Source organism: Crocuta crocuta, unplaced genomic scaffold (assembly GCF_008692635.1).
Source record: "Crocuta crocuta isolate KB4526 unplaced genomic scaffold, BGI_CrCroc_1.0 scaffold234, whole genome shotgun sequence".
NCBI classification, from domain to species: domain Eukaryota; kingdom Metazoa; phylum Chordata; class Mammalia; order Carnivora; family Hyaenidae; genus Crocuta; species Crocuta crocuta.
Genome location: NW_027529647.1, coordinates 712,229 through 735,575, shown reverse-complemented (window position 1 = coordinate 735,575; position 23,347 = coordinate 712,229). Strand labels below are relative to the sequence as shown.

Below are 23,347 nucleotides of genomic sequence, written 5' to 3'. Positions count from 1 at the left end.
GGAGAGTGTTCTGGAAGTGGATGGTGGTGGTGGTGAACATGGCCTTGCAAATGTACTTAATGCCACTGAGTTACACAAAGCCACGTTATTTCTATCTACTTTGCCAAAAGGGGAAAAGTGCAGCCTGATGTGTCTGTCTTCCTCGTCCTTTTGTCTGTCTGCAGGAGCCGTGCCACGACGCCATCCCGCTCACTGCTTGCGGCGACTCCTCCTTCCAGCTCAGTCTGACTGTTCTCCCCTCCTTTTCTCCCCAGTTGAACTTTGACCTGGACCGGGGCGTGTTTCCAGTGGTCATCCAGGCCGTGGTAGATGAAGGAGATGGTGAGCAGCCTTTCCTCATCCATCTCCTTCCGGGCCATGGACCCTTCTCTCCTCAGTCAGCAGGAGGACTTCATTCCAGAAGTGGTGAAAGATGTTGGCTCAGCTCACTTAGCACATTTAGGGCCATGGGCTTGACAAAGCTCTGAGCTGTCTGCCTTTTGGGCCCCCTCCTGGGCTGTGGGGCCCTCTCTCCAGCTCCTTCCCCCGACTCAGGANCGCCCCCCCCCCCCCCTGGTGGCAGCAGCTAGACAGGCCTCAGGTTCTGTGTCCGCCCCCAGCAGGGTAGTGGAAGACCCGAGAGCCTGGTAGCCACGCTCACTGGCCCTTTGTCCTCTGCCGACCTTGCCGCTGCTGTGGGCTGCAGCCCCCCAGGCCCCAGCGTGGGAGCCCTGCTGGCCGAGTCCCCGCTCCTCAGCCCTGCCAGAACGTCCCTCCGTGCGGAGCCAGCCATGGAGGAGATGTGGCCGGAGGGAGCCGCAGCACCCCCGGCAGAGGAAGGCAGGATGGGGATGGTCCTCCCCAGGTTTGGGTCTCCAGCTGAGAGCCTGGGAAAGCACCAGCTAGGAAGAAGAAGAAGTTCGGGGTGAGGGCAGAGGAGGGACTGAGGCCAGCTCTGACCACCACCTCCGCTCTCTCCCCGGCAGTTGTGGAGGTGACCGGCCACGCCCATGTGCTCTTGGCTGCGTTTGAAAAGGTGAGTGTCACCCTCACCCTTCCTGTGCCTGTGACCTGGGAGCGCTGGGCAGAGGGGTGCTGTTTTGAGAGTAGAAGTTTGAACTTGGGGTCCAGGCCTTGGCCAGATGGGCTTGGTGCCAGACGTTCAGGGCAGGTGGGAGACTCTCCATTTATTCTGGGCTCTAGGAGGCTGGGCTTCGAAGCAGTGTCCCCTGCGGGAGGGTTTCAAAGGACATCTGGTGTGTGGTGAGGGCGCGTGTCCTATAGAACCCCCTGTAACCTGCCAGCGCAGGGGCCACACACCCACGTGGAGGACTCTCCTGACAGACCGGCTTCTGTCTGGGATGTGGAGGGGTCACCCGGGATTGTCACCACCCGGGACCCCAGCCTTTCCCACCAGGCCCATCGGAACCTGTCAGCCTGGCCTGGTCCTTGAATGCCTGCTCTGCCGTCCCTCCAGGTGGCTGTGTCACCCTGGTCCCATGGAGCTGGGGTGATCTAACTCCCCACTGTGGCCTTTCAGACTCCTGGGGCAGACGTTTGTTGTAGGGTAGAACTGGGCCCATTGTTTGTGGTGTCCTTGGGTCTGCCACTTGCCTAGCAGGGCTCTAGACCCTCTGGGGGCAGAGAGAAGAGTCATCCAGGCCCTCCTGGGGTCCCTGAGTTGGGGATGCTTTACATACAAGAGACCATTTATGTGCAAGGATTCACTTAACGCGACCTTCAGCCTGATGTGTATTTGAACTTAGATGTTTTTTATTCCATGCAGACCCGAGTCCCCAGTCTCCCCAGGTGTTCCTGTGTTGTGGCCACACTACTCGGGGTGCAGTGGGTTGGCTGTGGTGGTGAGGATTGTCTCTGGGTTGGGATGTCGTGGGATCACTGCTGTTCGTGGGGGCCAGCAGTTCTGTGTGTGCGTTCACGCAGCAGCACGTGCCTGGCTGGGTTGGGAGCAGATCCCTGCTCACCGAGACCCTTGCTGGTCTCGGTGGTGGGGTGCGGTCCTGTTGGAGAAGGCCCACACTTGGCCGACAGCCCCACTTCCGCAGAACGTTGGCCTGCATGGTGCAGTTGTAAAGTGTTTTCAGCACCAGCCTGTGGCCTGGGTGGACGAGGATCAGGGGCCCCAGGAGGAAACCAGGCTCGGGCTGCTGCTTCTGGGCTCTGCCCCACACATGGGCATCTGCTGCCCCCAGCCTCCTCAGCCCGGTGTGTGTCTGCAGGCTTTAGAGCATTAAGGGCTCTCCCTGTGATTGGGTCTTTCCAGACTCCCCAGGGAGTTAGTGCATCTGGGGCTGAGCCCCCTTTAGTCCATTTGTCCTGTGCCGCATGCCTCCGCCCCCCCGCCCCAGGGACAGACGACACAGAGTGCCCAGGGCAGAGGGTGGGCCTCTCCCTCGCCAGCTGTGCTCCCCAGGCCTGGCCTTGTCAGGAGGGACAGCAAGTGTTTCCTGTGCACTGCTCTGGCTGAGTTAGGCGGGCCGTCGATGGCAAACATTCCATCTGCATTTCCAGTCTAGAGCCCCATGAGAAACTGCTTTATTTTTGGAGTCCATCACCCTGAAAATGGCTGGTGCTGGTCTCCGTTAACTCGGAGGGGCAGGTGCTGTTGTTGGAAGATCTCAGGTCTCCTGCCTTACTAACCTCCTCGAACTCCGGGTGGTGTGTCTCCCCAGATACCACCAAACACATCTATCCTCTTTAGTTGTCAGAGTGTTTAGGACTTGGGGCTTTCCCGTGTGCGTGTGTATGTGGACACTTCATCTTGTGTGTGTGCACACAGCTCTCGTGTACATGTGCACGCTTTGTCTTCCTGGCTGAGCCATGCCCTTTTGGGGTTGGAACTGGGTTGTCCTGGGTCTTGCAATCCAGGTGCTGCTGCTTGCTGTTGGGAGGCTCTAGGAAGTTGGCTGATGGTCATAAACCTGAATGTGCTTGTGAGGACTACCCGGAGAAAGTGGGTTACTTGGGTCAGGGCAGACCCAAGAGGCGGCCCTCTAGGTAGTTTCAGAGGCCACGTTTGGAGACACTGGCTGGGCTCCGTCCTTCAGCCAGGGGTGTGGAACGCTTGCCGAGTGAGAGTGCTGAGTGCTACCAGCTCGAGAGTTAACCTCTGTGCCTTCTCCCCTCTAGCACGTCGACGGCAGCTTCTCTGTGAAACCTTTAAAGCAGAAGCAAATTGTAAGTCTGGTAGAAGAAATATCGTGACCCCTTTTGATTTAAAAGACACACACGCACGCACTCTTACACTCTGTGGAGTCCCCATCCGGGCTCTGGGAAGTCTGCATCGGCCTCCTTGGGTGTGTGCATGTGCCCGTGTCCCAGCCTGGACTCATAGCCGTGAGTCTCGTCCAGCGGCACAGGGCGTGCCTGTGGTCCAGAGAGCTGTGTGGGAAACGCGGCAGCTCGGGCCACTTCTGAGCATGGTCGGCGTGAGGTCTGACTGTGCACACTCTTGTGCAGCTGGTGACGGGTGGGTTCAAAGTGGTTTTTCTCTGGGCGCGGGGGGGTGGGTGGTGAGGTGGGCAGAGGGTATGGTTGCCTGGCCTGTACAGAGGCTGGCTCCATGCCCCGCCTCCCCCGGGCAGGCAGAACTGCTGGGCCTTCCGTCCTATTGCCTGTGCTACTGGCTGGGCTGGGCAGGTAGCAGACTCTCTGCCCCTCTCCTGGCATGGGGCCCACTCCCTGAGGTGCAGGTGGACAGAACCTCAACCACGACTGCCCTGAGAACCAGGCCTGGCCGCTGGGAAGTGGTGCTGGGCTAGGTGGGTGCAGGGAGCTCTTGAGTGGGGGCCCGCGAGCACCCAAATACCTCTCTGCTCTCCAGGTGGACCGGGTCAGCTACCTGCTGCAGGAGATCTACGGCATCGAGAACAAGAACAACCAGGAGACCAAGGTATGTGCTTGTAGTGACACCCGCCAGCCTCCATGTGGACCTCCGTCCCCAGCTTTCCTTCCGTGTACACTGGAGCGGGTTCCTGGAGGGACTCTCTTGGGCCCCCCAGTCCTGGCCAGGGCCCCGTGGCCTGGTCCCCTTGGGGGCCTTCCCCTGGAGGCGCTAGAACCCCAGCCTCCATTTTTTCTTAACTTTTTTTTTTAATATTTTATTTATTTCTGAGAGAGAGAGAGACAACATGAGCAGGGGAGGGTCGGAGAGAGAGGGAGACACAGAATCTGAAACAGGCTCCAGGCTCTGAGCTGTCAGCACAGAGCCCGATGCGGGGCTCGAACCCACGAACCGTGAGACCATGACCTGAGCTGAAGTCGGACGCTTAACCGACTGAGCCACCCAGGCGCCCCATTTTTTCTTAACTTTTTAACGGAGAGGGGCGCCTGGCTGGCTCAGTCGGTATAGTGTGTAGCTCTTGATCTTGGGGTTGTAGGTTGGAGCCCCGTGTTGGGCGTAGAGATTACTTTAATCGTAAATCAGTGAGTTAACAGAATCTGTGTGATATTTTGTCCTTTTTCCAGCAAATTCACTGGCTTGTTAATGTCACTGGGTAGCTAGCTGTCAGGTTAGCAGGGATAGCCTGGGGCTGTGGGACCCCGTGCTGCCTCCCGCCAGCCGGCTCACCTCCCAGCCACAAGCCCCTGCACGCTTGTGACTGAAGCGTGTGGCTGACAGGGCTGTGGTCCGGCGCAGCCAGGGAAGGGTAGCAGAGAATCGACCTGTGCCTTTGTCATCATTTTAAAGGCACAAGTGAAACTGCCATGTCTTCCTAAAAATTTCTGGAAGTCTTGCACACCAGCTTCTGTGACATCTGGAACCCACTAATAGCTGGATGTCAGGGCAGCTTGGTTCTTGGTCAGGCCCTTAGCCTCAAGTGAGTGTCCCCTGTATATTCCGTGTGTGAACACCAGAGGTTGGCCAGCTCTCTGTACAGGGCCTGGAAGTGTATATTTCAACTGCACTGGCCATACAGTGTCATGTCCATCAGTGGCCTGATTTTACATACAGCGCACGTGCACTGTAGCCATCTGGAAACCAGGGGCAGTAAGCCTGTATTTACGGAAACAGATGGTAGGGCTACAGTTTGCTGTTGTACGGTGTTGCTGTCTTGATCGGGATACTTGTTTTGATTAGGCAAGTTGGACGTGTCTGACCTTTTTCTGCTTTAGCCCAGAAAGTGGGTGCCCTGTGCCAGACGTGCCCGTAGTGTTGGGCCTTTTCCACGTTTTCTTTTTGGTTCTGAGGAATAGGAAGAGACTGGAGCTTTCGTGGTTTGGTGTGTGTTTTGGGGGTGGGGGGCCCCAGGCTCTCCTCTGGGCTAGGCTGGGCACGGGGTACCAGCCAGGCCTGAGCCTGGTGCCCAGCGAGTGCAGCTCTGGGCCGCGTGTCCCAAGGACTCCTGCTCCGTGGTGACCTTCCTCCGCCCTCTCAGACACCCCTCTGCCACAGCAGCCCCCAGGGAAGCTGGAAACAGCCGGTGGGGCGGCCGGGGACGGGAATGCCCCCTGCCCCCCTCCCCGCTCCGGCCCCTTCCTCTGGTCCTTGGGAGCCCACTGACACTGGGGCCCTCCGTGTCCCTGCAGCCATCGGATGAGGAGAACAGCGACAACAGCAACGAGTGTGTGGTGTGCCTGTCAGACCTGCGGGACACGCTGATCCTGCCGTGCCGGCACCTCTGCCTGTGCAACTCCTGCGCCGACACGCTGCGCTACCAGGCCAGCAACTGCCCCATCTGCCGGCTGCGTGAGTAGGGCCGGGCCGGGGCGCCGGGACGCTGCCTGGGTGGTTAGTAGCCACGGCGACCACACTTGCACCTGCGCGGCTCCCGTCCTCAGAAAATCAGGCTTCCGGAGTTCCGGGCTGGCGAGGGCACAGCAGGGAGGCTCTTGCAGTGAAATTGGAGCTGGGCAGAGACTGACCAGTAAATCAAATCTTTATTTACTTAATTTTAGAAATATTTTTATTTCTTTTATTTTGGGAAAGAGGGAGTGCCTGCACAAGCAGGGGTTGGGAGTGGTCAGAGAGCGAGAGAGAGAATCACAAGCAGGCTTCATGAGGTTAGCACAGAGCCCAGCGAACCGTGAGATCGTGACCTGAGTCAAAATCAAGAGTCGGAGGCTTAACCGACTGAGCCACCCATGGTGTGGCTCACATCTTTAAATGTTACATGGAAAATATTTTGATTTAGAAAGCCATCCTGGTGAGATGGAAAGTGTGCTAGGCAGAAGGTGATTGGTTTCCTGGAGCACTCCAGACATTTTCTCAAAGTCACCACATGAGCGTAATTCTCAATAAAGTGTCTGTCGTCCAGTGGAGGCATCTAAACATTCTGAGGCAGAAAATCCCACTCGATCAAAATGACCATCAGGCTGGTGGGTGGGTCCCGGCAGGGAGGGGCCAGCGTGGGGGTGAGGAGAGGGCCTTCCACGGGAGCTGCAGGTGTTATCCATCCAGTAGGTAGATGAGAGCCCTTTGGAAAAAGCCTTCCTGGGGCATCTGGGTGGCTCAGTGGGTTAAGCGTCCGACTTAACTCAGCTCATGATCTCACCATTTGTGGGTTTGAGCCCTGCGTCGGGTTCTGTGCTGACAGCTAGCTAGGAGCCTGGAGCCTGCTTCGGATTCTGTATCTCCCTCTCTCTCTCTCTTACCCTCTCCCGCTCACACTGTCTCTCTCAGAAATAAATAAAACATTTAAAAAAATTAAAAAAGAAAAAGGCTTCCTGCCGTTTCACACCTGGGCGTGCCGGTCAGCCGCCTCGGGCCGGCAGGTGTTCCTGCTTCAGCCCGCGCTCCTTAGCCAGGATGCAGCCGTGTGACCAGACCTGCCATGCTTGTCTCATCACTCTCTTGGGGATCGGAGGGAACCTGTCCAAGGTCACAGCTAGTAAGGGGCCGGAGGGGTCTCCACTGGCTGTCCCCCTTGGATGGATGGGTACATGCAGCGACCACAGGGCAGGCTGAGCGTGTGGAAGTAGAGGAAGGGGCTGTAGGGTGTGTGGGGTCCGGAGCCCAGCCCTGATGAGATGTTGGGGCTTGGGAGGGGAGGCTGCAGCGGGGCGGTGTGCTGGCGCTGGAGGGACAGGCAGCGGGCCCCCAGGCTGTGCTGGAGCAGTGGTTGCATGGAGGCCCAGTAGCCTCTGCTGTCTGAGCACCAGCCTCCCTCACTTGCCTCGTCTTCTGGGCATTCTCAGAGGTGCGGGTGAGGGCCCCTGGCAGGTGTACGTAGCATTTGGCCCCGACAGGGGTCAGGGCCCTCGTCTCTGGGGTCTGCAGCCTGGGGCGGCCACCACTCACACTGAGGACGTGGTTGGCTCTGGTCCTGTTGCAATGGGGGGCCGGTGCGGTTTATGACTGTGTGTCGTGTGTGTGCTCTTCTCGTAAGCGTTACGCTCTTCTTAGTGGACCTGATGTCAGGGCAGTCGATAGCCTGCCTCCTAATTTATTTCCCAACCTGTGCTGCTTCTCTGCCTGCTCTTGGTATAACTTCGAGGAAGAGACTGGCCGATGTCCAGGGTGCACTCTGTGCTTTCAGCTGGTCACCAGATGTGGCCCGGCTGCACTCACCATCAAGTGCATAGTCTGGGGTCTGGCCTGGGAGAGGCTGGAGAAGCTCCACCTGAACTGGGAACAGGGCAGGACACTGAGAAGAAAACTCCCTTCTGGGGCCGTTTCGTTAGGACTATGTTGCTTCTGATTCGGAGACGTGGCTTATTCCACGACCGCTTAGGGCGGGTGGGTGGCCAGTGTCCCTGGAGCTTCGGGAGCCTCAGGGGTGCTGGAACTGGCTGCCCCTTGCCTGATGAGAGCCCCTCCCTCTGCCACAGCTTTCCGGGCCCTCCTGCAGATCCGGGCAGTGAGGAAGAAGCCAGGAGCCCTGTCCCCCGTCTCCTTCAGCCCTGTTCTGGCCCAGAGCATGGACCACGATGAGCATTCGGTAAGTGCCTCTTTCTTCTGTGTTGGAAGGTGTGCAGCAGAGAAGTCCTGGCCCTAGAGGCCCTCGGGGCTTTGTGTTAGCAGTTTCCGGTGTCCAGTGGGGCCTTGTTGGTCAGGAGTCCCTGATAGTGTGGCTGGAAGGAAGGGTGGTGCCAGACTGTCTACCTCTCTCTGTCTTCTGGCTCTCTGGGCCAGGCATGGCCCCCACAAGTGGGGGTGAGGTTGAACGGGGTGATCCAGGCTGGGCCCAGTGAGCCCTCACTCCAGGGTGTGTTGTTGGCCAAGAGCAAGGCCGTCTGACGGCAGGTAGCCTTGGAGCGTCTGTCACCATCATTCTGCTGAGCTGTGGGCAGAGGGTGCTGCATGGTATCCTCCACACGCCCTCTGCCCACTGAAGGGGGTGCCCAGCCCAGACACACAGGAGGGCGCGTTGGCAGCCATCCACCTCGCCTCCGGGAAAGTGTAAGGTAGAGCTTGCTGCTGGCCAGTGACGGGAGTGGCAGTCAGGCTTTGGGGAGAGATGGCTCTCCAGCTAGAGAGATAGAAGACAGAGAGAGACGTGGAGACACAGAAAGATGGGCAGAGACACAGAAACATGAGAAGAGGAAGCACAGGAATGAGGGTAGAAGGGTAGGTACTGAGACATGAGCAGAGGCACATCATAGACAGGGACGGGGCAGGGAGGACAGAAAGGCGCCAGGGGCAGGCCCAGGGCTTGAGCTCCCGGGTCCCAGCTGGCCACAGCTGTGGTCAGCCAGTGGGGTCTGTGTTCTTGGCTCTCGACTGAGGTCATTGGAGTTCAGAGATTCTTAGAGGCCCTGCCAGCTCTCTACACAGGACAAAGGACCCCACACCCTGTGGTTTGCACACCCCCAAGACGCTCCTGCACTGGGCCCATGGTAGGAGTATGTGTTTGGCCCATGTGGTGTTTCTGAATCTTGGGCCAAAGTTTGTTTGTGTGTTTGTTTGTTTTAATTTCAGAGGGAGAGAGAGCCTGGGTGGAAAAGGGGCAGTGGGGAGAGAGAATCTTAAGCAGGCCCACACCCAGCATGGAGCCCCCCGCAGGGCTTGAACCCATGACCCTGGGATTATGACCTGAGCCAAAATCAAGAGGTGCTCAGCCAACTGAGCCAGCCAGGAGCCCCTGGGCCAGCGTTTAAAAGTCTGTAGGGCGCCTAGGTGATGCAAGGGGTTAAGCTTCTGACCTTTGAACTCGACTCAGGTCATAACCTCATGGTTTGTGAGTTGGAGCCCTGTGTCGGGCTCTGTGCTGATGGTAGGGAGCCTGCTAGGGATTCTGTCTCTTCTCTTTGCCCCTCTCCAGCTTGTGCGTGTGCGGAGGCTCTCTCTCTCTCTCATTTTCGGTCTCTCTCTCAAAAATAAATAAGCATAAAAAAATAAAAGTCTGGAAATTTTCCTTAAAACTCAGATTTCTGGCTTCTCTTTCAAATTATGAACGTGTGGTATCGGAGCCAGAGCAGACGCAAGGCTGCCCTCGGGTGGGGCCCCCATAACCCCCACTTTTCCCAGGCCAGCGACACAGTGTGTTTTGCCTCCTGGGCTGCCCTGCTGGCACCAGCGCTTACTACTCCCAAAGCAGCCCTCCAGCAAATATATGGACTTGACCTTTGAACATCAGATACCTCCTCCAGCAGTGCGCTTTCAGTAGAGAGAGCAGCACTGGGGTGTGCCTGGTTCCCGGTGCGGAGCCCCTGCTGTGGAGGGATGGATGCTCAGGGGCCGCTGGGCTGGTGGGTTTTCTTACTGCTTGACCTGCCCCTCCGGGCTCCGCCCTGGCGTCTGGCATCAGGCCTGACCTTCCCACATTTGCCCCTCTTGTCCCTAGGATAAGGACCGGGCGTGCTGGGGCTTGGGCTGTAAGCCTCACGTGTCCCGGAGGGCCCGTGCGCTCCCCTCCAGAGGGTTAAGGCAGCCCAAGCACGTGGGTTCCTGTTGGCCGCCGCGTCTCCCGTCTGAGCGGTCACCACGTGGTGCCACAGGGAAGCCAGAGTTTCTTCAGCAAGTCTGTTAATGTTCCTGAGGAGTTTGGGTGATTTGGGACTGGTTTTCATCCCCAGCTTCCTCGAGGAGTTGGACGTTGGTAATTAGTTTATGTGGAGCCTCAAAAACGTGCAGGAGGGTGTCCTTTCCTAATGGCTAGCTATGCCCACTTGTGGGGAGCGCCTGGCCACTCTCCTGCCTGTGCTGGCCCAGACCTGCTTCTTGGGGTGATCCAGCCCACGGGTGGGCAGTGGGATGGAGACGGGCTCCACCATCGTGGGCTCCTGGAAGTTGCGTAGATGTCCAGGCCCAGGCCCCTGGGGCAGAATCTGCACTTGGTCAGGTCCCCAAACCTCACGTGCACGTGCAGTTTGCCAGGCACAGGCTCACGGCTCACCTGGAGGCCGGCAAAGCTGAGAGACCCCAGCCAGCCAGCTCCAGCGCCGTTTGGGGGGTGGCAGTAGTAAAACATATGATTTTTATCTTGACAGTGTCCCTTTAAAAAATCAAAGGCGCACCCCGCCTCACTGGCCAGCAAGAAACCTAAAAGGGAAACAGTAAGTGTGTTTGGCCCTATGGCTACATCCTTGCCCTGCACCCTAATGATTAAACCAATGACAAGTATGGGAAGTCATTTTCACCCCAGGCTAACGTGTTTGGTTAATTTAATCTGTCAAATCCACTCTCCCCAGTCCCGGCGTCCCTGCCCAGGAAGGGAGTTTTGTGGAACAAGCAAAGCTCAAGGTCTGTCGGCACAAAGCCAGTGTCTCGGATCCCCGCTGCCAGGCGGCAACAGCGCCGGCCTCAGGCCACCCCTCTCGCCAGCTCTGCTTCTGCCCGTGGTCCCCAATGGCCTCGTTTCCCTTTTTTTTCTTGCTGGCAGTGGAATGTTGTCGAAGGTGGAACTCACGTTGCTGCTAGTTTTTGCAAAGTCTTCCTCGCGCTTGCCTGCTGTCCCGCACCCCTGCTCTCTCCCCCTGGATGTTAGCTCTTTGGGCCCAGGACTTGGTTTTCTTGCATTTTCCCTGCATCTCAGGGAGCAGGCAGGCGGCCTCTGCCTGGAGCCTCCACTGACCCCTGGGGCCCCTTGGCAGAACTTAGAGAGGTGGAAATCCCTGGAGGCCCATGCCAGGGATGGAGGCAGAGGTTCTCCCCACTTGGAGGGTGAGGAGGTTCAGGCTGGGAGCAGATGCAGGGCACCTTAGGCCCAGGTGACCAAGGGACTCAGGAGGTGCGTGCTGAGGGCAGGGAGCCCCCAACCCCAGCCTTTCTGCCTTCCCTTGGTCTCCAGGGTTGATCCATCTCTGCCCTGAAAGGCGGCTCTCCCTTCCTTCCGGGGAGCAATCAAGTGGGCAGGGGCTTCACGTTGGGAGCACAGCTGGGCATTTGCCCTTCACCTTGTCTGGCGTGGCCTGGGGGCCTAACATCTCCCAGCACCTGGGCATCTCCCCTCCTTTAACCCTAAAGCAAGACTCAGTCTGTTGGTTTGCTCTCCCAGCACTGGAGGAGACTGGTTCTGAACCAGGGGTGCCCATTAGGACCACCCAGAACATGCATCGCCCCTGTGGACGATTGTTCCAGGCCCGCAGAGGATCTGACTCGGGCCAGATGCCTGTGCTGGGCAGCGCCCCCTGCGGGGCCAGGCCCTCCCTGGTCTAGAACCCACGCGGCTCCACTGGGCTCTCCCGCCTTTGGCATGGCTTTGCTCTACACCCGCTCCCGAGCTCTCCTTTCTCTCTCTGACCCCTCACTCTCCACCTGTGCCAGGCAGGAACAGAAAGCCAGGTAGGGGCTGGCCGAGACCAGGGGTGGGGAGGCTCTGCTAAGCGCCCTCTTCCTTCATCAGGGGCACCAAGAGTGGGTGTCCACGGCTGCAGCTGATGGCTAAGGGGGCCCTTGCAGGGTGTCTTAGGCTGCTCTGGTGTCCTTGGCGTTCCTCTGAGGGAGGGGGATTTAGGTCTCTGGAAGGTGGAGTAGACAGGAGATGGTCACAAGGCAGGTTTTGGGGAGTAGAGCGTCCCTGAGGCACAAGGCCAGTGTCTGGGGCTTTGTGGCCCGGGGCAGGGAGCCTGGCCAGCCCGTCCCTCACCCGCTCTTATCCCCACAGAGCTCTGACAGCATCCCGCCCGGCTATGAGCCCATCTCCCTGCTTGAGGCGCTCAACGGCCTTCGGGCCATCTCCCCGGCCGTCCCTTCAGCCCCCCTTTATGAAGAGATCACCTACTCGGGCGTCTCGGATGGCCTATCCCAGGCTGGTTGTCCACTCGCTGGGATCGATCGAATCCTGGAAAGCAGTCACCAGAAGGGCAAGCCGAGCAGCAAATCCCCCGACAGGTGAGGCTGGCACTAGGATCCCCCGGGGGTGGTTGTGGGGGAGCCCAGCCAGGTGCTCTGTGGCAGAGGCAGGGGCCTGCGGTGTCCGGCAAGAGGTGCAGAGCGCTTAGTTTTACAGCGCTCTGCTGGGGGGCTCACCAGGGTGGCCCCCAGAACCAAGAGCCGGCAGCAGGTGAGGTTTGTGGCTAAGGCCGGTTACGACAGGAGACCGCCAAGCAGCAGAAGGGATGCGCTGGTGGGGATGGATCCCTCCCTGTCCCAGGCCACATGGGAGCAGCCACCACAGGCCTAGGAGGGAGCTTGCTGGGGCTTGTCGCGTGGACACGTCCCGCTGTGTGAGCAGCAGTGGCAGCCAGAGCCGGGCCCCATGAAGCTGGGTGCACGACGTGGTCCTTGGTAGGCCCACCCAGCAGAGGGTCTGGTCACAGTCACCTGGACGCATGTGAGACGCAGGCAGCCAGCTGTCTGTGATGAGCGTCGCCTCACACGGGTGCTGTTCCTTTTTAAGAAGAGTTTAGGCAGAAGTTCTGTAAAACCAGCCACGCCCCCACGACTTACACGTGTGGCAGGACCACTCCAGAGATGGAGACGCGTGGGGCTCTCTCCTGCTGCTCCCCGCTCCCCCGCACCCCTGGTCCAGTATGACGCCCTCTCCTCCTGAAAATCCAGAGCCTGAGCGGGCCTGCACCAGCTCACACCTGACGGCCTCCCTCCAGGAGCCGCTGGGCCTGCACCGTAGCCCCCGGTCCCACCCACGGGTGACATTGGCTTTAGCGGGTTGGTGTTTATCAGCCACTTGTCCTTTACCCCCGTCTTCTCTGTCCCCAGCACCCTGCGGTCTCCATCGTCCCCCATCCACGAGGAGGATGAGGAGAAGCTCTCCCAGGACTCGGACGCCCCTCCCCCGCTGAGTGGGGCGGGGCTGGCGCTAAGCAGCTCCCCTGAGGTGAGGCCCCCTCCCCGCCCACCAGGACCTAGCTGTCACCCTGTCCCCACTGCCTGTCGATGGGCCTCCCAGACCTGCGGCAAAGCGTGCCCAGGTCCCCCTCCAGCACTGCTCACGTAGCAACCTCAGCTGGTTTCCCCATCTGTGGGGTGGGTCCTGTTTGGGGGGCTGGGGCATCAGCCCGGAGCCCTGTCCCCCAGAGTCCTGTCCCCTGCTGGTGGCAGCAGAGCTGTGGACACACTTTGTCCTCGTTTTCTAGAGCTTCATGACAGAGGATGTGGACGAGGCATTGGCGCTAAAGCAAGGTAAGCCCTCTGCTTCTTGAGAAGCGTGTTCAGGACCTCGCTGCCAGGGGGCCGAGATGGGCACGGAGCGTGTGCGGGGTCCCCTGCTGGGAGGCACAGGCTTCTTGCTGCCAGCTCTCCCAGAGGACAGCCTTTGGCCGCTCATCTTTTTCCCTCCGGGTCCAGCCAGCATTTCCCAGTGGCAGCTGTCGTCTTTCCCACCTGGGTCACTGCACACGGTCAGCTCTGCCTGCACGTCCTGTGTGGGTGGCCTAGCTGCCGTCTGGAGAGGCCCAGGGCCCCCGGTGCAGTGCACGGCCCAGCCAGGCCGCTTCTCCCTATGCCCCTGTGTCCCGTGGAGAGTAGCATATAGCAGCCTGCTGGGGCCTGAGTCCTAGCCACCACCGATGGGCCCTGGGCTCCTCCTGGGGGCATGACCCCCAGCCACCTCGTGGGGGCAGGACCTGCAGCTGACCCCACGGTGGCTGCAGGATGTGACGAAGTGCCTCCCAAGCCTTCTCTGCCAGCTGGGAATGCTGCCACTCCCCTGTCTGGGCCATTCCTCCCTAGTGTTGGACAGATCAGGAAACAGAGGCTCCAGGTTGGGGTGGTTGGAGGCCCCAGGCCACTTAATGTAGAGGTGACAGAGCCTGGAAGTGGCCCTGTCAGGCTGGCTGACTCCCAGGTCTGTCACATGGTAAAGACCCCCAAATAACCTTCAGCTGCTCGTTTGCTGTGACCCCCTCCTTGCCAGGAGGTTCCCACGGGTGTACTGGGTGACCCACGTCCCTCCCCAGCGTGGCTCCCCGTCCCCTGCGTGTGGGGCCTGCTATAGGTTGCTGGGCCTGGGGCTTTGGTTTTGGGTGTGAGGGTTGGCGCCTGGGACAGGTGTTGTCACTTCCTGTCTCCCAGCCTGGACTCCCGGGTGGACACAACCCTCTCTCACCTCTGCTCCTTCCTGCCTGTGCAGAGTGTATGGCCGACTGGGTGGCTCTGTGCTGTGCCCATCACAGGGCCCGGGCCCCTCATCTGCGGAGGGGCCCTCCCCCTCGAGGATTCCCTGGGCAGCACCTGGAGGTGCTGTTGAGAGGGAAGGTGGCCACATGCAGGGCCCACTTGTTCCCCAGTGCAGGGTGTGGAGGCCAGTGGGAAGAGTAAGGCTAAGCAGGAGACGGTAAATCTGTCACTCTTTCTTCTTGTTTGTTTTTTTAAACAGGTACATGATGATTTTATAATAAGTCAAAACAAAAGCCTGAAGGCAGAGTTGAGAGAGAAGGGCAGTAAAGAAAAGCAAACCTTGGGGGCGCCTGGGTGGCTCACTCAATTAGCGTCTGACTTCGGCTCAGGTCATGATCTCGCAGTTTGTGCATTTGAGCCCCGCGTTGGGCTCTGTGCTGACAGCTCAGAGCCTGGAGCTTGTTTCAGATTCTGTCTCCCTCTCTCTCTGCCCCTCACCCACTCGTGCTCGGTCTCTCTCTGTCTCAAAAATAAATAAGCTATAAAAAAAAAGAAAAGCAAACCTTTGGGTCTCAGGCTTAGAGGGCAGAGAAAGGAGTCAGAGCGGAGTCTGGGGCCAGGACTGGCCTTACCGTGGCTGTAGAACCCTCAGGCAGGGAGGAAAGAGGCTCCCAGGGATCTTGACCAGAGAGACAGTGGCCACTTTTGCCTGTAGACCTCTGACCTGCCCCCTCCCCTGCAGGGAGCCGAGTGCCATCCATCGAGAACGTCCTGCAGGATGGCAGCCCTGAGCCCTGCAGCTGCGGCCAGCCCCGCCTGCCAGCCGACATCTACCTGCCAGGTAATGCGCTCCGCAGTTGACCTGAGCCAGTGGGTGGGAGTGGGGGGCACAGGCAGGGCTGTCCCTGGCCACGGGGAGCTGGGGACTGCTCTGCTTGGGGGGCGGCTGGCCTGTCAGGAGCCCAGGTCTGTCTCCTGGCTCTGCCCACAGCCAGGCCCTGGCTCCAGTCACCCCTCCTGCAGCCCCTTGCTCTTTGGAGCAGAGCCTGTGCGTGAAGCCCCTTTGCGCTCTAGAGCCAGCTCAGCATCAGGAAGGCAGGAAAGCCCCGTTGTTTCAGAAAGGTCATGGGCCTTCTCTCCGTCTCCTGCTTGGGGCCTGGTGAGCACAGCCAGTCCCACTGGAATCCCCGATTCGTCACCCGTGGGCCTGGCAGTCCCTGTTTGGGGCTCACCAGCAGGGCCTCTGTCGTAGGGAACTACAAGCAGAAAGCTACCTGCGTGCCCTGGGCCTGATGCTGGCCGTCAGCTCTCTACCACCAGCACCCCCAGGGCCCCGGCCAGGGCTGGAAGGACCGGCTGGGGTGCTGGGCACCTGCAGGGCCCAAGCGCAGTCAGGGAGGCATCTTTTCTTCTCTGCCTCCCTTTTCCAAAAACCGCCTGGGGTCCCCTGCCCCCAGCTCCCCTGGGTCAAGATCCTCACCTTTAAGTTCTGGGCTCCAAAGATGGGGGACAGGAGTCAGGGGCTCTCCAAGACTTAATGCCTGCTGCTTGCTAAGATACCATCTGAACATCTGAGATCAACATAAAGAGCTGCGATGCTTTCGGAGAGTCTGGCTCCTGACACGTGGCTGGGAAGCCCCCCACCCCCCAGCCGCCTGCCCCAGGACCCGCCACTGCTCACTTGCCAGTGACCTGACCTGTGTATCGGGCCTACCTATGAAGTGCTTGGTTTGTCCCGCCCCAGCACAGGGACAGGAGTAGCCTCTGCAGACAGGCGTCCCCTTTAGCCCAGAGGGGTCACGGTCAGCAGGTGCAGGAAAGCAGGGGAGCATGTTTCATCGGCACCCCGGGGCCTCCACGAAGAGAAGCCCGTGGGTGAAAGCCGTGTCTAGGACCAGCATTCCCTAGAGTAACACATACTTCTAGTAAGTTTTTTCAACAAACTTTAAGGATTTTGTTGTAATTAAAAGCTTGGGGGATGGGGAGAGTCTGGAGAGTGACTTCTAGAAGCACAAGTGTGGCTGTGATCCTGCGGGTGAAGGGGCAGGACCCCACCTGGCGGTGCCACCCCCGTGCCCCATGCCAGAGTCCCCTCTGCCCTGGACAAGTGATTTGGCCCTTAGTTCCACAGATGGGACAGGAGGCACTTGGCTGTGGTGGTGCTGGTGGAGAGGCTGAAGTCATCCGAAGGCCAGACCAGCCCAGGGGCAGGATTAGCCAGCAGGGTGGGGAAACCCCGAGGCTCTGGGTCCTTTGCCCCATGGGGGTGAGGGAGACAGCAGCACTGCTGATGGTACCTGGCGCTCAGGTGGGTCCTCACCGATGTGCCCACCTTCATAAGCACGTGTACCTGCCTTCCTTTACTCCCGAGCTGCACCTTCTGTTCTGCTACTGGCCTTCAGTCAAGCAGAGATCCTGACCGTCTTTCACGTGTGTGTGTGTGTGTGTGTGTGTGTGTNCTGTTCTGCTACTGGCCTTCAGTCAAGCAGAGATCCTGACCGTCTTTCACGTGTGTGTGTGTGTGTGTGTGTGTGTGTGTGTGTGTGTGTGTGTGTGTGAGAGAGAGAGAGAGAGAGAGAGAATGGGACATGCACACAACACTTGCACAGGTCTCCTGTGGAGATGTGTGGAGGTATGGGAATAGGTTAGTGAACCTTAGTGTCCCCTGTTGATTGGGGAATTAGGTGGGGGAAATCCATGAACTTAACTGGTGAACACCTAGCTGCAGGGCGGGGCCCTTCCTGACTCCACCCTCCTCAAGGTTAGCCCCGCCCAGGCCTGCCCAGGCTGAGTGTTTCTGCGTTGGACGGTGGCCCAGTGCTCTGTTCTCCTTTGTTTCAGCACATCAGTCTGTGTGGGCATTTCCACCCATGTCCTCCCGGGGAATCTTGTCCTAAAACAGTGCATTTGCTGTGGAATGTGCTGGTCTGTCTGAGCGCTTTGCTAACTGAGCTTCCGTCTCTCTCCTCCTCTGCACAGCCCTGGGGCCTGACTCCTGCTCTGTTGGTATAGAGGAGTAAGCTGGTACGTGATCGCCTTCATATGCGTTGTGGGGTGGCTCTGAGGGGCATCCTTGACACTGCTGGAGAGAGAGGACCTCACCATCTGGCTCTCCTCCCTCCCTGGGGGGTTCCTTCCCTTTCTCTGGGCTTCTTCCATATCCCTATCTTCCCTGGGATCCTGGTTTCTGAATCCAGAACTCCAAAAACATGCTACACCTTTGTCCCTAAGAGGTGGGCCTGGGGGGGGGTCTGATGTTGGCCAACTTTTGGGGCCAGTGTTTTTTCTATCTGGACTAGATAGCCTAGTCAGGCTTTTCCAGCCTTCAGGGCCCCAGGAATGGCAACTTAGCCCTTGCTAAGACCCCACTGTTACTGCTGACTACCTTGTCCCCCAACCTACCTATGGAACCTTCTGGAATGCCAGCACATGCTGAAATCGTCTGTGAGGAGGCCACGTGAAGTTGACCCCTACGTTGCTCCCCAACCTGACAGGGAGTTGCCCTCTACCTGGGTGACTTTGCCAAATGGTGGTTTCATGGAAGGCTGTTCCAGAAGCACCACAAGCATGTAGGCAAGTGTGTTGAGGACCTGCTTCCCCTCCTTTGTGTGACATTAGCGGCTCTGGGAACCTGGTGCCTCCGGTGGCCCACGCGTTCCCAGACTGTGGGGTGGAGCCTGGCAGCCCCGGCTGGTGTGCGGCTGACCCTGTCGGCTGTCCTGAGCTCCGGTGTTTGTCCGCTTGTTTTGACAGCTGCTCTTAGGTTTCCACGCAAACCTTTCTTGTTCTCCTTGAATGTTTCCTTCTGACAAATCTTGCCTGGTGTTGAAATAGGGCCAACACTTTTATAAAGTTGGCCCTGGTCTCCGCGTCAGTGCTGGGTGCTATGATGGAGGTAAACCTTCCAGAAGTAGAAAGTACAGGTCAGGCCACGCTGCAGAGAACTGGATTTTGCCTGTGGGCTGCATAGCAGACACAAAGCCACAGCGCCTCGTGGCTCCCCCGCCTCAGGCTGCGTCACGGGTGACAGGTGGCAGAAGCACTCCTTGGTTTGCCGTTGGAAGGCTGTCCTGTGGAGCCCATCCTGAGCTGGCGGGCGGGTGGTCGACATCGCTCTGCAGCCCTGAGCGTTGTGCCGGTCACTCGCCGCTGCAGGCCTGGGTCCCAGCTTCAGCACCAGTGCCCCAGGGGGCAGACTTGGTCCAGGGACAGAGTGCCTCATGGCATCAGGAGGCAACAGCGTGGAAATGGCCAGAGAGGCCTCTGAAGAAGGCAGCGTGGGGCTCCTGGGGCTGCCGCGAGCATGGGATGCGCACCCAGTCCAAGTCCACTCCCCTCTGCCCGGGCGGACTGAGTTCCGGCCTCATTCAGCAGTAAGCCCTGAAGGACGCCGGCTGGTCAGACCCCGGGAAGCATGGGCCGCGCACGGGCCGGGGGCCCAGGAGCCTGCGGCACCTGTCGCATTCTGTCCTGGGGTGTTGGCTGATGCCGCTGCCTTGGATCTGCTCCAAGAGGGACAGACCCTCTTTTCTCTGTCAGGGCCGGATTCCAGGTCTCTGTGATCCTGCCTCGGACACACAGTAGGGGGTGCTGGATGGCCCAGTCCTCGGTGGGGACTCCTGGTTGGTAGAAACAGCCTGATGAATGAGGTGGTGACTTGCCCAAGCGTGACCCCTTCTCCCTCTGCTCCTGCCTGCAGGCTGGTCCACCTCCGTGGAGACGCCCCGCGGCCTCTGTACCACTGGGCCACCCCGGCCTGTGCTGGGTGGCCCCAGTCCTGACCCTGGGGCCACCGAGCTGACCCCACTCTGAGAGCCTGGCCCAGCTGGCAGCATGGAGCCCTCAGCTCCCCAGACTTTGCCGAGAGGCCACCGGATTCCAGCGTGACCCCTGGCCTCTCCTGTCTTGCACGCTCCGCGTGGCCACTGGCTCCGAGGGGCCGTATGACCCTCAATTGAAGAGCACAGTGGACTGTCTCCTCTGACAAATTCCTTTTTCTACAGTTGATGTATTTGTAAATGGTACAGATGAAGGACAGCAGCTTTCTGTCCTGGGCTCTGAGCTCTGGGCTTTCCCCCAAATGCCCCATTGGCTGAGTGGCCAGGACCAGGGCATGACCACCCACGTGCGCCCTGGATCGGCTTCTCCCAGCACCCCAGCCACTGGGGACTTAAAGCCTGAACACTCAACACAGACTCGCAGAAGAAAATTGTGCTGGCGGGTGAGGTGCTGTCTTCACAAGAGAGATTGTGGGGGCCTTGTTGCCGAAGGAGGAGGGGAGGCGGGGTCCGAGTTCTGGCAGTGAAGGAAACAGTGCCTGTCCCCTGTCCCTCGTGCACCTGTGTCCTCGGCAGCCTGGCCGTTGCTGCTGCTCCGCACTCGTCGCTGCTTCTCCCCCTTCCTGCTCCGGCCCTGGAGGCAACGGCTGCCTCCCACCGCCTCCCTTCCCCGCAGCCCCGCTCAGCCCCTGGGCATCGGGGGTGGCCATGCGAGGCCGGGTGTGGGTCTGATCCCGGGGCAGAGGCACCGAAGCACAGGCCATTTGCAGCACTTGGCGACCGGCGGCCCCTCTCCCGGCCCTGCACCTTCTCCGAAGCGGCTTTGATCACACGGCAGGTCCCTCCAGGTGAAGGGCTTCTGCTGGGCTAGTGGGCTTCTGTCCGCTCACCCCGGGGAGGGCTCTTAGCAGCTTCCCTGCTCCCTCTTCACCATCGTAATGTCACTTGGTTTCTCTAGAATTTGTCCTGTCTGGGGTCCCTGAGGTGGACCTGCCCTGGGGGAGGAACATTGCATCTGAGGTGACCTTGTTTTTGTTTTTTTGAGCAAAACTTTCTGGGCAACAGAGGCAAAGGGGGCGTCCAGCCGTGGCCCGCCTACCGCAGGGCACTCGGGGGAAACGGACAGGATGTGATTGGCTCTCTCTGCAGTTGAGCCCGTGAGCAGAGCGCTGCCTTTCACACAGCTCCCCGCCAGGCCCAGGCCAGCCTGCCCCAGTCCCCGGACTCCCTGCCCCCGTGTTCATGCCTGCACATACGCCCGTGTGCACACGTGAGTGCCTGCACACGTGCACACAGGCTGCCTCCTCCCTGCCCCGCGCCTGACCCTCCACCCCAGCCTCACCATTGGTATTGGTGCCAGTACTCTTGTCTGAAGGCCGGGATGCAGACTGGCCCGTCTTGGACTTACATGTGCTATCATTTGATGTACTCTGATTGGCTAGTTTTTGTTCGTTTTTACTGTATATTTATAGTAATAAAATCATGCAGCAATATCTTGTGCATTCCTTCCTCTGCATAGCACCCAGGGGCCTCAGCTGTTTCTCAGCCCGGAGGCAGGACAGCCGGGTGACTCATGGCAGCTCACACCCCCACAGCAGCGCGAGCACTGGTGTGTGGCCACAGCCTCCGTTTCCTCGTGTGAGGTGTCTGTGACACAGGACTTCAGAAGGCTGTGAGGGCGCGTGAGATGGTGTGTGAGGCCTGGGGGCTCCTGCTCATGACTGCTGCGGTCATCGTGCTGATTCTGGGTTGCAGTGAAGGGCGCTCTGGGGACATGTCTCATTTTATGAGCCGTGGAGGAGGAGCAGCACTCCAGGTGTGCAGGTCACCACTGCAGTCCCCGTCGCCATCGCTGACGCATCCCAGATACTCAGCGAGCACCTCCCTGTGGGCTGGGCTGGAGAGGGCGGACACATGCAAGGTTCAGGCTCCTGGCAGTTTGTGTTCTAGGCTGTGAGGCACTGCACAGGTTTGGTTACTGTTAGGAAGAGCGTCGGCTGGTGAGGAGATGGAGTCACATGGGGTATTTGGTTGAATCTGTGGTTGAGGAGAGCATCTCTGAGGAGGAATTTCGGCTGAGCCCTGAAGGATGTGAAAGAGGTGGTCCTGGAAGAGAGCCCAGGCAGCCAGCACAGCACGCACAAAGGCCCTGAGGCCAGAGTGAGCCTGGTGTGACCAGTGAGCAGAAAGACGCCCCAAGTGTCACCAGTTGCTGGCGTGTCAGAATCGGGGCAAGTGGGGGTGCAGATGCTACCGGACCTCACAGGGACGGGCAGGGGTTTTATTCTGAGAGCAGTCAGAGGCTTTTACACAGGGAACAGCTCTCTCCACCTGTCGCGTAGGATGGATTAGAGGGCCGGTTGTGGCTGCCAGCTTCCTGCCCGGCACGTGGCCTCCCAGGAGGGAGAGGCTGTGGTGCCGGAATGCCTCGCCAGCGGCTCCTTTGCAAACGTGGTTCCAAGCGGTCTCCTCAGGTCCCCTCTTTGACTCAGGGGCTTTCTGGTGGAACCAGTGTTCTCTGCCGTCTAGTCCAAGCCCCAGGGAAGGACTGCCACCCTCCGCTCTGCAGCTGCTCAGTCGTGTTTGGGGCACGGCCCCAGGGTGAGTCGAAAGGTGCTCAGGGTCAGATGTCTTGCATGGGCTGCACTCGATCTCCCTCTACACTTCTCATCAGCAGACCGGGAACTTTGTTCACATCTTGTTTCGGGGAGGGGTTGGGGCATGGGGCGCCTTTCCTCTGTGCCCTCTGACCCCTCCCAGGGTCTGGGTTGTGCCCTGTGGCCTGGAGACATGGTCCTGCCTGGCGGGTCCTTCCCCTCAACAACGTCTGCTCTTCGGACACGGTCACTTGCCTTGGGATCTGGCTTTTCCCTGAGCTGTGGCTGCCCATTGAAATCCTGGGAGAGGCCATGGATGGGGAGAGAGGGAGCCTTCTCTTTGGATCCTTACTCCCCTGCGTGTGACAGGATACGAACACGACTCGCTCTGTGAATGAGCCGCCAGTGGGTCCTTACCAACACTTGCCTGTCCTCTGCCCCTGCTGTCTTCTGCTCGGGGGCAGCCTTCTCTGCCACAGAGCTTGCCCTCCCTCGCTGCATGGGGAATGCACATGATGCTTCCTTCCTCAGCAAATCTTCGCCCACCGTGGGAGGAAAATGGAGTTTGGGCCAACCAGTGGACAAGTGGCCCCACTGCTGCCCCCCGGACACCGTCCCCATGCTCCTGAGCCCCAGCAGACACAGGGGATGTACCTCAGCGCCTCTTCTGTGGAAGGTGGGAGGTTTTCTGTTGTGGACAGTGGTCAGGAGACAGGGTGGGACTCTTGGGTGAGATCCTGGCTCTGGCACCAACTGCTGGGTACCCTTAAGGCAGGTCCTGTTCCTCTATGCCCCAGGTTACTCCTTGGTAAATTGGGGAGACCCCATTTCCTCCAACAGTACATGGCATATGGTGTCTGACTTGGAGGAAACGCGGGAGGCTGGGCCGGGATTTAAGGTACTTCCTCTTCCCACACGCTAAGTCTAGGAGCCCCAGGGCTGTGCGTGGACACAGACCAGGGCGGCAGCTGGAGCTCTGCCAGGCCCTGCCTTCCTTGCTCTTCTGGAGCCGACCAGCAGTGACCTTGGACCCGAGTGCTTGTCCGGCGCGCGTGCAGGGACGGGTCTTGCCCACTGGTCGCCAGGCTCCCATAAGCCCTCCGGGGGAAAGGCGCCCGCAGGGAGTGTGGCGGGGGCTGGTGCGGCGCCCCCTGGGAGGCTCTGGGGGAAAGCCCGGGAGTCGGTCGGAGCCCCAGCTCCGCAGGCAGCGCCCGCCCGAGGCCCCCGCGACAGCGCTCGTCTCGACTGAGCTCGGCTAGCGCGGAGCCTCCTGGGCTTTGTGGTTCTCCAAGCGGCGGGCGGGAACGCGTGCAGTTCCGACCTTTGCACACGCCTCTTCCGCGCCTCAACGACGCGTAGGGGCGCCGGGGTGGGCTCGGCCCCAACGGGCGTCAGCAATTGGTGGAGGGGCGGTGCCTAGGGACGCGGCTGCCTGCGGATTGGTCGGGCCCAGCGGGGGGCGGGCCGGCGCATGCACTTAAGGAGAGGCGCCCCAGCAGCGCGGGGCAGTGCCAAGATGTCGGCGGCAGTCCCGGAGCTGAAGCAGATAAGCCGGGTGGAGGCTATGCGCC

At 59.6% G+C, this 23,347-nt stretch overlaps 2 protein-coding genes across 6 annotated transcripts in view; both read left to right on the top strand.

Moving 5' to 3' along the window:
• MGRN1 (mahogunin ring finger 1) overlaps positions 1–20,672 on the top strand; it is a 56,193-nt gene extending 35,521 nt beyond the window's left edge. The window contains exons 6-18 of one of the 5 annotated variants that reach the window (XM_077762506.1): positions 255–321; positions 966–1,015; positions 3,130–3,177; positions 3,824–3,892; positions 5,530–5,689; positions 7,771–7,880; positions 10,372–10,437; positions 11,988–12,214; positions 13,043–13,160; positions 13,420–13,465; positions 15,144–15,242; positions 17,381–17,425; positions 19,101–19,190. In XM_077762506.1, the coding sequence (XP_077618632.1) occupies positions 255–321; positions 966–1,015; positions 3,130–3,177; positions 3,824–3,892; positions 5,530–5,689; positions 7,771–7,880; positions 10,372–10,437; positions 11,988–12,214; positions 13,043–13,160; positions 13,420–13,465; positions 15,144–15,242; positions 17,381–17,421 (1,101 nt within the window). In that variant the 3' untranslated portion in view covers positions 17,422–17,425; positions 19,101–19,190. The other 4 variants (XM_077762504.1, XM_077762508.1, XM_077762505.1 and 1 more) reach the window with 4 other exon arrangements.
• A 2,620-nt stretch (positions 20,673–23,292) lies between these two features.
• Positions 23,293–23,347, top strand: part of NUDT16L1 (nudix hydrolase 16 like 1) — a 2,692-nt gene continuing 2,637 nt past the window's right edge. Inside the window, 1 exon segment of the mRNA XM_077762509.1 lies at positions 23,293–23,347. This exon segment is cut by the window's right edge and continues 353 nt beyond it. Coding sequence (XP_077618635.1) covers positions 23,293–23,347 — 55 coding nt within the window.